General features: G+C 51.1%; 1 protein-coding gene across 1 annotated transcript; it reads left to right on the top strand.

The window, feature by feature from the left end:
• The first annotated feature begins 10,270 nt into the window (after window positions 1-10,270).
• LOC135999512 (olfactory receptor 14J1-like) lies at window positions 10,271-11,230 on the top strand. Its single transcript, XM_065653083.1, has one exon. It carries the CDS (start codon window positions 10,271-10,273, stop codon window positions 11,228-11,230), a length of 960 nt encoding a protein of 319 aa, XP_065509155.1.
• The last annotated feature ends 1,286 nt before the right edge of the window (window positions 11,231-12,516 follow it).

The following is a 12,516-nucleotide window of genomic DNA, read 5'->3' as shown; positions in this document are numbered from 1 at the left end:
TGAAGGGATGTTATGAGGCTTCTGGCAGATGTACTGATCATTCAAACTTGCAGCTCAGGAGTCTCAGTGACTTGCTTAAGCATGAGAGCTCATTTTCCTTTTATCCTTTCCTGCACTCTCCAACCGTCGGGATAGGAAACAAAAAAGGCAGGCTCAGGAAAGCTCCTTATCTGTTTAGAGAATCCTTGCATTAATCTTCTGCTTGAGGCATACCCTTGGAAAAATCCTGGGGGTGATCTGGAGCTGTGAGCAGCCCTGACCCATACAGCATCCTCTCCACAGCAGAAGCACCTTTCCTGTCCTGATAGGGGTCACTCCTTCCCCCCACAGCTTCCTCTCTCAGTGTTGTTGGGATCTCTGCGGGCAGGCTGAGCGCTGACCCTGGCAGGCGGCAGAGTCCCTGCCCCGGCACAGCCCTGGGGTGCAGGGACCCTGCTCTGCAGGACAGCCCTGGGCACCCCTGGCTGCTCATCAATATTCACAGCTGTTCAAAATTGCCTGACAAGAGCCCCCTCCTTACAGATCCCACAAGCTGTGCCTGTGCTAACTTGAGGAGATGCCTCCAGGAGCTGCAGCTGCATTGCCCTGCACCCAGAGACTTACCATGGCAAGGGCTGCAAAGATTTCTCCTCCAGTGAGCTCTCAGTCATCCTCCCCATCCTGACCACCTTTCATCTCTCTCTGCCTTGCTCGTCTCCCTGAGATCCCCAGGCAGAGCCCTCAGCCCTGCTGCGCTTTGCAGAGGAGCTGCTCCTGGGCAGAGCTGTCTCTCTGCAGCGCTGCCGCTTGCCATGAGCTCCCTGTGTCCCAGGAGCCCAGCCCAGCTCAGCAGCACAGGAGCAGCCCAAGGCGCTTTAATGACCCCTCTGGCAGGTTTTCTGCTGAGTCCATGAACATCAGACCCTTAGAGGCAATTGAGGAAACCTCTCAAGAAGTCCAAGTCAGAATCACACTCCAAAGTTTCTTGTAATGTTAATGCATCCCACTGAGGAACACTACTGAGGAACTGACCCCAGGGTCTGGTTAGAGAAGAAAACTGGAGGCAGAGATGACAGGTCAGGACAAGCAAGGTGAAGGTCTCTCTGATGCTGAGTAAACCTGGATGTGTTTCATTAACCAAAGGGCCAAGCCCTGACCCCCAGCCCTGGGAAGGCAGATCCTGTCCCTCCCACGTTGCCCAGGGCCCTTCCTGGGACAGTGTGATGTGGGGCTGTGCAAGGCCAAGGGCAGGACTATGGTCCCACACCTCCCAGGTTCCTGGCTGGGGACAAGGAGGCCATGAGGCCCCTGTGCTGTAAGGACAAGGTGTCTCCTCACAGGCAGCAGAGCTGGAGACAACAGCCACAGCCAAGGGGAGAAGCAGCTCCAGCTGTTAGTGTTTACATGCAGACGGTTTATCCTGATGAGAGCGTCTATCCCAAGATAACATCATGAGGAGTTACAGGACACTACGAATATCACCTGCAGGAGAAACTTTGCGGTCTTGGGGGGCTAGTGCTCGTAATGCCAGAGGTCTGGACTTAGAGGGGAAGTTTCCCTTCATGTGGGACAGCAGCAGGAATGTGTGGAGCTCTGCCTGGGGACAGAGAATATCAGCTGAAAGTTGAGGAGTCAGCGTGAGAGGGCAGAACAACATGGGCAATGTTGTGGTGACTGGACATCAGCTACTGACTCACTGATGAGGAAGAGGAATTAGATGAGGCCTCCTCCAGACAAATGAAAGAAGCCTCATGTTTCCAGGCAGTGTCCTCATGGCAAACCTAAGATATCCCAATATCTGCAAGGTACCAGCCGTCCAGGAGAGTTTTGGAGCTCATGGACAACATCTTCCTGACACGGGTGGCTGAGGAGTCAGTGAGGTGAGGTGCCCTGTGGGACTTCACACTTACAAACCAGAAAGGGTTGGTCAGGGATGGAACAGTCAGGGCTGGGAAAGTGGAGTTGAGGCTCCTGGAAGATGATAACAAGGCAAAGAGCAGGATTTCAGGAGAGCAGGCTTTGGCCTGCTGAAGGACCTACTTGGGTCCTATGGGATATGACCTTGGTGATTGCAGTGATTTTTTTCTCACATTTCCTCCCTCCTCTCTCCCACCTGCTGTTGTGCAGTGTTTTTTACCCTTTCTCAAATACAATATCACAGAGGTGCTGCCAGCATCCCTGAGTGGCTCAGATTTGGCAAGGAGTGGGTCCATCTTGGAGCCAGCTCATATCGGCTCTGTCTGACATCAAACTCCTGTTGTCTTCTCAGAGAGGTGACAACTGTAGCACACCCACACTCACTCCAGTTCCAAGACTTTGCCATGTAAACCCGGTAGATGGTGACAATGTGTTGGGTGTTACAAACTACTTGACCATGGGGAAGAAATGGAAAAGATCTTCTGTCAGCAACCTGAGGAAGCCTCAAGTCAATGAGTAGGTTCCTATGGGGAACTGTCATTGTCCTGATATTCACTGGCCAGGCAAATTGGCAGGTGCCAACGGTCCAGAGGATCTTGGGACAACTTCTTAACGTGGCTGCCTGCTGGGCCAACAAGGGTGATGCTCACCTGGATCTGGAACTGGGAGACAAAGAAGAGCTGGTGAGGGATGTGCACATCAGTGTCCACCTTGGCTGTGGTGACCAGGCAACAGTGGGATTCCAGGCACCAGAGGGGAGGGAGGAAGGCCAGCAGCAGAGCACAGGCTGGTGGGCTCCAGAGGAGAAGACTTTGACATGCTGGGAGATGGTGGCCAATAAAGGTGGTGACATGGAAGTAGGTCTGAAGGGTGAAGGAGCTCAGGAAATCCGAGAAGCCTTAAAGGACACCTTGCTCCAAGCACAAGAATGATCTCTCCGAGTACCCATGAAAAGAAGACTTTATGTCATGAGGCTGCTTGTCTGAACTGACAGAGCTCCAGGGCAAAAAGGCAGCACATGGGAGGTGGAAGCAGGTCAAGCTGTAAAGGAGGAATTTAGAATCCTTGTCCATGGATGTGGGGATGATGTCAAAGCTGCCCTGGACTTGATACCTGCAGGGGAGGCTGAGGGCAGCAAGATGAGCTGACATTGCTTCCTTACAGTAGAAGAATAGACAGGGCGAACATGGGCCTGCTGCTGAACTTTGTAAGAGTAGTATCAGACAGGACTGAGGTACTTCACGGCTTCTTTGCCTCCATCTCCACCAGCAAGGTCTCCTGGGACTTTGTTCCTGAAGGCAGGAGTCTGGAGAACAGCCAGGAGTGGATGGGGCTCAAGTCAGGAGTTACCTGAGCAAACTCAGACACCATTACAGAAAAGGAGATGGGTCATTTGACCATCTCCCTGAACACAAGTATCGCTGTGCTGTGGCACCTGAGATTCCCAGGAACACCCACCTCTGGGTCCAGAGTTGTGTGATTCCTCTTGAGGTGTCCTGGCCTGTCTCCTCACTCAAGTGGTGCTTTAGGCACCCACTTTTCTGACACATTCAGTCTTTATCAGGAGATTCTCTAGATCAATATTGGAGATTGTTGATACCAGCTGTTCTGGAAATGAGGGCATTGGGAGGGGGATGGAAATATAAGAAATTTGTCTTTATTACTGTTTATTATGGAAATGCTCACTGTTTGGCTACGGTTCTGAAATCTGTCTAATCATCCACACCAGACTTGTCGCCTTTAGGCAAGTGCTGCAGAGAGCCTTGGCTTGTAAGCGCATTTTGGCTGTTAATGAGCCCTCTGCTGCCGTGGTCCTGAACTGCAGCTACTGAAAGAATGAACAAACCTCTAATGAAGTGAAAGGCAGAAACACACCCCAAATTTCTGAGGCTGTTTGGGACCCCACGAGGGGCCATCGCTGACACAAGCAGTCCCTGTCCCTGGAGGCTGCTGAAGGAAAAGCCTGGAGACAATGGTCAGAGGTGGTAAAGGCGATGTGGAGGTGGCTCTGGTGCCCTGTCAGCCCTTCATGGTTGTTTAGCATCAGAATGGCCAAGCCCTGACCCCCAGGGCCTGGCAAAGGAGACCCTTTCAGTCAAATGTTTCTCAAGGCTCTGCCTGTGGTCACTGGGAGGGTATTTGTGGTTTGGGTGTGGCTTTGGTGCCAAGTGCTGTTGCTTTATCCACAGGGCTCTAGTTTTCTGAGGGTTTGGCAATGCCTATGAGGCTCCCCAAGCCCATGCAGCTTCTTTCATAGACCTGCAATGGTCACCAATCACCTGAGCTGTCCCGGTCCCAAACTTGCTTGAATCCACTCTTTGGATCCATGCCCCAGCACTGAAAGCACACGTTCCTTCTTCTGCTGCCCTAAAATAAAAAAGAAAAATCAATCTATTCCACATTAGCACGATCAGCCAATGGTCTTTAGGTCTTCTTCTTTAACACGTTTACTACTACGCATAGACCCGTGTCTTCCTGCACTCCCATGTGTCTCACAAACCTTTCACTCTTGTCCTCCAGTAATGGGCCAACACTCCAGGAGGCTGGTGCTTCCTCCAGGCTCATGGATGATTCCTGAGGACCATCCAAGCATGGGGAGTGCAAGAGAGGAGCAGAGCAAGGTCAGCTCATGGGTCATGCCTGAGCACAGCCCTCCCAGCAGCAGCCATTCCCCATCTCCCAGGCACAGCCATGCCCACAGCATGCAAATGTCACTGCCATATATGACTAGTCCAAGAGAAGCCTGCCTTCTTTCCAAAATCACCAAAAATATTTCTCCTATTCCTCCTCCCCCCGCAGACATCAGCCACATCCCACTTGCAGGCTCAGACATGGTTATAAGGATTTGCTGAAGTCATCAGCCATCACCCTTCTCTACCTCACATCCCCTGACCCTCCCACACCACACATGGCCGCTCACTGCTGCTCAGGGCCTCTCACTCTTCAGAAGAGGCCTTGAGCTTCTTGGTTCTTCCTGGTGCTTGTTATCATCTTCGTCCCTCCCTCCAGAGCTCATGGTGAGGTTTCTTGTCCATAACAGCACCTTGATGACCATGTTTTACTAAATGGGTGTCTTTTTGTGAGCATTTGTGCAGAAAGAGTAGTCTCAGGAAAAAAACAAATATATAAAAACTGATGCCAAGTGAAATGCCATGAAGACCTGAGGAGTTACCTGCATTGATGTGTCTTTCCTGGAAGGAGTCTGTCCCGAGAAGGGCATCCGGCTTCTGCCACTCTCTGGAGAGGCACATGAGCAGTGTCCGTGCACCTGGGGAGGAACAGGGTGATTTTTGCCAGACCACCCTTCATCTGACCCACTTAGATGTGTACTTATGGATGGGGTGTCATGCCTTATACTGCAAATACCTATTGGATTGGCACTGCCAGTGGGGCTACCACAGATGCAGACTGCTGTGTTACAGATATTTACTATTTTTAATACTGACACTCTTAGAGAAATTATACAAACACTTGAATGATTATTGATGCCTCTTAACATGATTATCCACAGAAGGCCCAGCAGCTTTGCATCTCAAGAAATGGGATGCCAGAGGGCAAGGGCAGGATGGCTTGGGCTCTGTCCTGGCATCTGGAAACTGAAGTGTGCGCCCATCTCCCAACACCTGCCCTGCCCAGAGAACGGTGTGAGAAACTCTGCCAATGAGCTCTGAAGTCACAGTCATGACAGGTATCTTATGTCTAACTGCAGACAGTGTTGTCCTGCCAGCTCAGGATTGGAGCTTCCATCCCTGAAGGTATTTAAAAGATGTGTAGACATGATGCTTAGGGATATGGTGTAATGGGTGGGCTTGGCAGTGTCGTATTTACAATTGGACTTTATGACCTTAATGGTCTTTTCCAACCTTAAATTATGATTTGAGCTAAAACCATTTCAATTCCCATCACCTCCAGCTGCCCCTGAGGTTGGCTGCTGTGTGGCACCACTCACCTGGCTCTCCAGGCAGGCTGGGCACTGGTTTGGTGCCTGCGTTGGGACTTTTCCCCTTTCTGGGGTAAAAGATCTTCGATGAGAGACAGATGTAGAGATCTGAGTTGCAGAGATTTCAAGCAGTCCTTTCAAAATCTGAGCAGGCTCAGTTTTGGAGCCAGCGAAAAATAGAGACAATCTCAAGGATGTTTTTGAAAAGTGGTACAATCACTAATAAGAATAACAGGGAGTTCCTTATTCTTGATGATGATGATGATGAACTAAAGTTTTTTAATTTCATTCCCAACAGTCATTCTTGCTTCTCAAAAGAGCTACTACGTCTCAGTAGCTGACCTCTTGCATGGAGTTCTTTTTAAGAGCTTTTTCTCTCACTTCTACTAGTTTTATCATTTAAAAAGTACATCCTAGGAGAGAATTGCCCTGAAATCACCCCTCTTTCATGCTTTTTCCCCTTTTTTTCTGGTGTGAGGGGAGGTGACATAGGGCAGTTTTATTTCTTTTTTGACCAAAGAATGACAAGGAACAGATCCCAGGTCAGTGCAAAAGCAAAAAGGAATCCAGAATGTTTATGTGGTGTGCACTGACACACACCGTCACCTGCATTTCCAGTCTCTCAAGTCCCAACAGTGCAGCAGAGTCTGGAGTTCTGAGCTCCCTTCATCTGCCCTGTGTGACACATGTAAAATGAAACTACCCCAGCCAAAGAGTTGGTTTTGATTCTCTTCACCCCCTGAAGCCCCACATGGGTCAAGAGACAAGCCAGGATACCCAACGAGGACTCACATGCTCTGCACTTAAAGTTCAGGTGTTCACGGGAATCTCAGCAGACAAGAAATGCCGATTCCTGGGTGCAAGGAGCTCGTCAAGAGCCCCGTCTCCATTTCTGTAACGATGGCTTTGCTGCCTGGCTGGTGTGCAGACTCTGTACACGGATGCTGACACCTGTTGAGCAACCTGCTCTGAAAGGATGAACAAGGTGGGCATGAGGACAGCAGAACAGAAGAACTTGGGTGGAGGCAAATGAAAAGGGATGCACAAGATGTGGTCAGAGCTGTTTGGGGGCACTTGTAAAGCAGCCCTGCACCTCATGTGAATTATTCCTGTGGCCAGGGAGAACTAGAGAACTGTCCCTAAATTGAAAACATGAAGGGAATGAAAGGACAGCATCATTCAGGCTGGATGGGACCTTGGGAGGTGTCTTGACCGACCTCCTGCTCAAAGCAGGGTCGGACCAGATTACTCAGGGCTTTATCCAAACACATCTTGGTCACTTTCTGGGGTAGAGTGGATGCGCACCCCTGGGAAACAGCTTCCAGTGCTTGACTGTCCTCAGGATTGGAAAGTTTCTCCCTTTCTATAGCAGCTTTCCAAGCCTGACCATCCAGATTATTTTTTACCCGTCTACTTACACACTGACACAAACCATAATATCCTACCTTGGACACAAGAATATTGTGGGGGATGATGCTGAATGCCTTGCTGACTGCCAGGTAACAGACGACCACTGCTCTCCCCACGTCCAGCAACCCTGTCCTTTCCTCACAGAAAGCAAAGAGGATGGACAGACACAACCTGCCCTGGGTAAACCCCGTCACCTTCTCTTTCACACACCCAGAAATGGGGTCCCAGTGGACATGTTCTGGGGCACAGCCCTTAGTTCCCCTGCTCACCCATTGGCCATTTTTGAAAAGTGCGCACACTGTGTGAGAGCTGCCAGTGGTCAGGGAGTCCCCCCAGTCTCCATGAGCTTTCCAAGAAGGTGGAGAGTGTCCTCACTGTGACATGGTCCTGCTGTCTCAGCTCCTGGGATGCTGCCCCTCCTGCCCCATAGACTGGAAAGGATTGTGTTGGTTCCAGTGACACCTGACTTGATCCCCATCCACTGCTGGTTGTTCTGCCTCCAGTCACAGAGGCCTGGGAGACCTTGCTGGTGAAGATGGAGGACTAGAGACACAGAGAATATCACTTCTTTCCATTATTAAATCAATGAGTGGCCACAAGGTGTCTTTGTTTCTCCTTTAACTGTTCCTGCAGTAGGAACAGCTCATTATGGGGCCCTTGAATTGCCTTACAGGTCTAGACTGAGTTTTGCTCTGGACTGTTGCTGTACTTGGAGGCTGCTGTGCTTGAAGACCAGATGAACTACCTTCTGCCACTCTGCCTTGGCAGTTTATTCCATCCGTGTCACAGCTCTGTCTGCAACACTGACAGCTCCAGCTCAGCCAGTCAGGTCCCTGGCTGAGGACATTGCCTCACATCTGGGCTGAACCACCCCAGCTGTGGCACCAGGAAACCTCTGAGTCGCCCCATGGAAACCTGGTACCAAGTGTCCAAGAGCCCATGTGTGCAAAGGCTTTGCCTCAGAGCACAGACATGACGTGGCCAAAAGATGGCTGGATATCTCTCTAGACCTATGAGTATAAAACCAAAATATAATGCCTAAATTCATTCAGGTGAACATATTCCTCCTCCAGTTTTTAGAAATTAGATCCTTTCCTGTAACTTTCTTTTTGTCCTGCCTAATAATGGGACAAGAAAAGATGATTCTCATACCAATTTATTTTTTAGTACAAAGAACACAATGCTGGCAAGAAGTGTCTCTCCTGAAGAGAGAGAATCAACATGTCTGATTACTTCAGGTTGTCTCAAAGGATGTGCCCCTGGAGCCCCAGGGACACCTGGAGGGAGCCCAGAGGGGACAGAGAAAGGGACATCGTGGGCTGCTCCTGTGCTGCTGAGCTGGGCTGGGCTCCTGGGACAGAGGGAGCTCATGGCAAGCGGCAGCGCTGCAGAGAGACAGCTCTGCCCAGGAGCAGCTCCTCTGCAAAGCGCAGCAGGGCTGAGGGCTCTGCCTGCAGCACCAAGGACAGAGGAGCCAGGGAGAGAAAGGGCAACGCAGTCTGGGGTGGGAGGATGCTGAGAGATCACTAGAAATGAAGTCTTCGCAGATATGATGCCTGTGGCTGTAGGGCATTGCATCTGCAAATCATGGTAGGATCTCAGAAAGCTGTCACATTGCAGAGCCTACAAGAGACGTAAGTAAAACTCTCAGAGATTCTCTGATGCAAAGGAAGAGGATGTGCTGCAGAGCAGGGATTGCCTTCTGCACCGTCAGAGTGACAGGACATGAATGCTGTGTTCTGCCAAGGATGGCGGTGGGGTGTAAATGTAAATGTGCAGGCAGGGGTGGCCAGGGCTGTCCTGCAGAGCAGGGTCCCTGCACCACAGGGCTGTGCCGGGGCAGGGACTCTGCCGCTTGCCAGGGTCAGCGCTCAGCCTGCCCGGGGAGATCCCAACAACACTGAGGGGAGAAGCTGTGGGGGGAAGGAGCGACCCCCAGCAGGGCAGGGTCATTCTGCCTCTGGGTTCTCCGTGGGTCAGGGCTGCTCACAGCTCCAGATCACTCCAGACTGCTTCCAATTGGAGGTTTCAAGGAGAAGATCTATACAGGTATTACTATAAAGATAAGGAGCTTTCCCGAGTCTGTCCTTTCAGTCTCCTATTCCAAGACTTGGAGGGTGGGGAGATGGAGGAAGGGATAAATGCAAAAGGAGCTCTCCAATTTTAACAAGTCACTGAGACTCCTGAACTGCAACTCTGAGTGATCAGCCGATCTGCCAGAGGCCTTGTAACATCCCTTCAGCCACCCCTCTGCCCATGGACAGCAGCAGCATCACCTTGGCTGGACACATCAGCCTTAGGTTCACCTGTCCTTTTTTGCAGCCTGCAAACCTCTGCTCTCAGCAGTGCCTGGTGGCTTTTCAGGGTAACATGGCAGTGTGATCACCATCTCAGAAAGGTGCCAGCCCAGGGCAGCTGGAGCAAGACAGAGGGACAGAGCAGCTGCCCTCACTCTGCACTGACCCACAGGCATCCTCTGGTCTTGCAGGACTCGCTCTGTTCTCCCTGAGTGCAGCAGAAATGCTGAGGGTTTCTAACACCCAACAACACTCTCCAGGGGAGTTGCAGGATTGGACTACATGATCTTTCGAGGTCCCTTCCAATCCCTAATTTTCTGTGATTCTGTGAAGCTGTCAAAACCCCAAGCATTTCAAACTTCATTTTACCATCCTGTTTCATTCCCTGTGACAGTGCAGATGCTGACAGGCCCTTCTGCACCAGCAGCAGTTTCAGATGACAACTTTGAACCCCAGGTCCGTCCCCTGTCCCCCATTCCCATGACCCCTGCTGCAGAGCAGGGCTGACTCCTGGGCAGCCAGCGGGCACAGGCCCTGCTCCTCACGGCACCTCCAGCCAGCACCACCCAGGGCTCAGCCACGGACCCGAAGGAAGGTCTGGAAAAGGACAAGGGGTGTGGAGCAGGGGAGGGTGTGTGAGAAATGGCTTTGATTCTGCTCAGAGAAGTGTCCCCTATCTTTTCATTTTCTTTTCGCGTATGACAGTGTCCACGCCCAGAGGCAGCAAATGTCCAACAGCAGCTCCATCACCCAGTTCCTCCTCCTGGCGTTCACAGACACACGGGAGCTGCAGCTCTTGCACTTCTGGCTCTTCCTGGGCATCTACCTGGCTGCCCTCCTGGGCAACGGCCTCATCATCACCACCATAGCCTGTGACCAGCACCTCCACACCCCCATGTACTTCTTCCTGCTCAACCTCGCCCTCCTCGACCTGGGCTCCATCTCCATCACTGTCCCCAAATCCATGGCCAACTCTCTGTGGGATACCAGGGTCATTTCCTTTGCAGGATGTGCTGCCCAGGTCTTCTTTGTATGTTTCTTGTTTGGTGCAGAGTATTCTCTTCTCACCATCATGTCCTACGACCGCTACGTTGCCATCTGCAAACCCCTGCACTACGGGACCCTCCTGGGCAGCAGAGCTTGTGTCCACATGGCAGCAGCTGCCTGGGCCACTGGGTTTCTCAGTGCTCTGCTGCACACGGCCAATACATTTTCACTGCCACTGTGCAAGGGCAATGCCCTGGACCAGTTCTTCTGTGAAATCCCCCAGATCCTCAAGCTCTCCTGCTCACACTCCTACTTTAGGGAAGCTGGGCTTCTTGTGGTTACTGTCTGTTTAGGATTTGGGTGTTTTGTGTTCATTGTGCTGTCCTATGTGCAGATCTTGAGGGCCGTGCTGAGGATCCCCTCTGAGCAGGGACGGCACAAAGCCTTTGCCACGTGCCTCCCTCACCTGGCCGTGGTCTCCCTGTTCCTCAGCACTGGCATGTTTGCCCACCTGAAGCCCCCCTCCATCTCTTCCCCATCCCTGGACCTGGTGGTGTCTGTTCTATACGCATTGGTGCCTCCAGCAGTGAACCCCCTCATCTACAGCATGAGGAACCAGGAGCTCAAGGAGTCCATTAGGAAAGTGATTTCATGGGCGTTTGTCAATACTGATCATCTTTCCATCACTGTCCACAAATGATGTCTAATTGTATCCCAATGCAGGCCTGTACCCTGTTTTATCCCTTTTACTTTGTTAGCATTACCACTATTGTTATTTATGGTTATTATGTTGGTACATAACTGTTCATGTTTAGCTCACTATCCTGAATAATGAACCCATTATAAATAGTTTTAAAACACCTGAAACCTGTATAAATCTTTTTCTAACACTGTGTCAGAGCTGAGTCTCCCATAGCATCTCTGTAATAAAATGACATCTCCAGAGTGCAGTTCCTCAAGATTTGGTTGCTCTTCCAAAGCTGTTTTCAACAATGGGCCCAGGAATTTCCCTCAAAAGGGCCTGAGGAAAAAGCTCGATGCCACCTTGGAAGCTGATTCACAACAGAGTTGTGATTTAAGACACAACCCTTGCTGTCTGTTGACAGTGGAGATGGGGAGTGGTCATGAGATACAGCCACACTGGGCTGTCCCAGTGCATGATGAGGCAGAGGACAATCCTCCTGGAGAGGAATCTGGAGCTGCCCGAGAGCCCGTGAGATACACACGGACCGGCTGTGCCTGAGGTGGGCAGTGACAGGACCCCACAGAGTGAGACATGGCCCAAGGTGGAGTCATCAAAGGGAAAGCACTAAATGCAGGTATCTGCAGGGAAGCAAAGATGGACACAGACCATGTGACACTGACCAACTCCAACAGGCAACAGCACCCTCACAGCCACCACACCAACAGCAGCACTTACACAACCATGAGCAACAGAACTGACCCTGTCCTGTTGCCCCTCTCAGGCTGATCTGGTGTGAAGGTTGCACGAGTGGTCTGTACATCCTGGGTAGAACCTACCTGCAGTTTCACACACCCCTGTGGTCCCTCCAGTGTGGACCCGGGGTTTGGGTCAGCCCAGACTCAGAGATATTACCCACTTGGACATTCCAACCCTGGGGTTCTCCAGATCCTGGTGTCCTCCTCCTCCTTGCTAGCCTCACTTAGAATTGACCAAGAAGGTGTGTACGTGCCATCACACCCAAACGCACACACAATAGTGAGCCCACTCACACAGCAAAGAGCCAGGAGCAGAGTTTAATTAGTTTTGTGGTTTAACCCTGACAAGCAGCTCAGCACCACATAGTCTGTCACTCACTGCCCCACAGCAGGATGAGGCGGAGGATTGGAAACACAAAAGAAAACTTGTGGGTTGAGATAAAGACAGTTTTACAGGTAAAGCGAAATCTATGCATGTAATCAAAGAAAACTAAGGAATTCATTCACTGCATCATCGGCAGGAGGGTTTTCAGCCATCTTCAGAAA

This window comes from Caloenas nicobarica, chromosome 28, assembly GCF_036013445.1.
Source record: "Caloenas nicobarica isolate bCalNic1 chromosome 28, bCalNic1.hap1, whole genome shotgun sequence".
NCBI classification, from domain to species: domain Eukaryota; kingdom Metazoa; phylum Chordata; class Aves; order Columbiformes; family Columbidae; genus Caloenas; species Caloenas nicobarica.
Note: the sequence above shows the minus strand (reverse complement) of the source record. Positions and strands in the feature narration are given on the sequence as shown.

Excerpts from the sequence above, each read along its gene's own strand:
- LOC135999512 (XM_065653083.1), top strand. The coding sequence starts at position 10,271 with ATGTCCAACAGCAGCTCCATCACCCAGTTCCTCCTCCTGGCGTTCACA.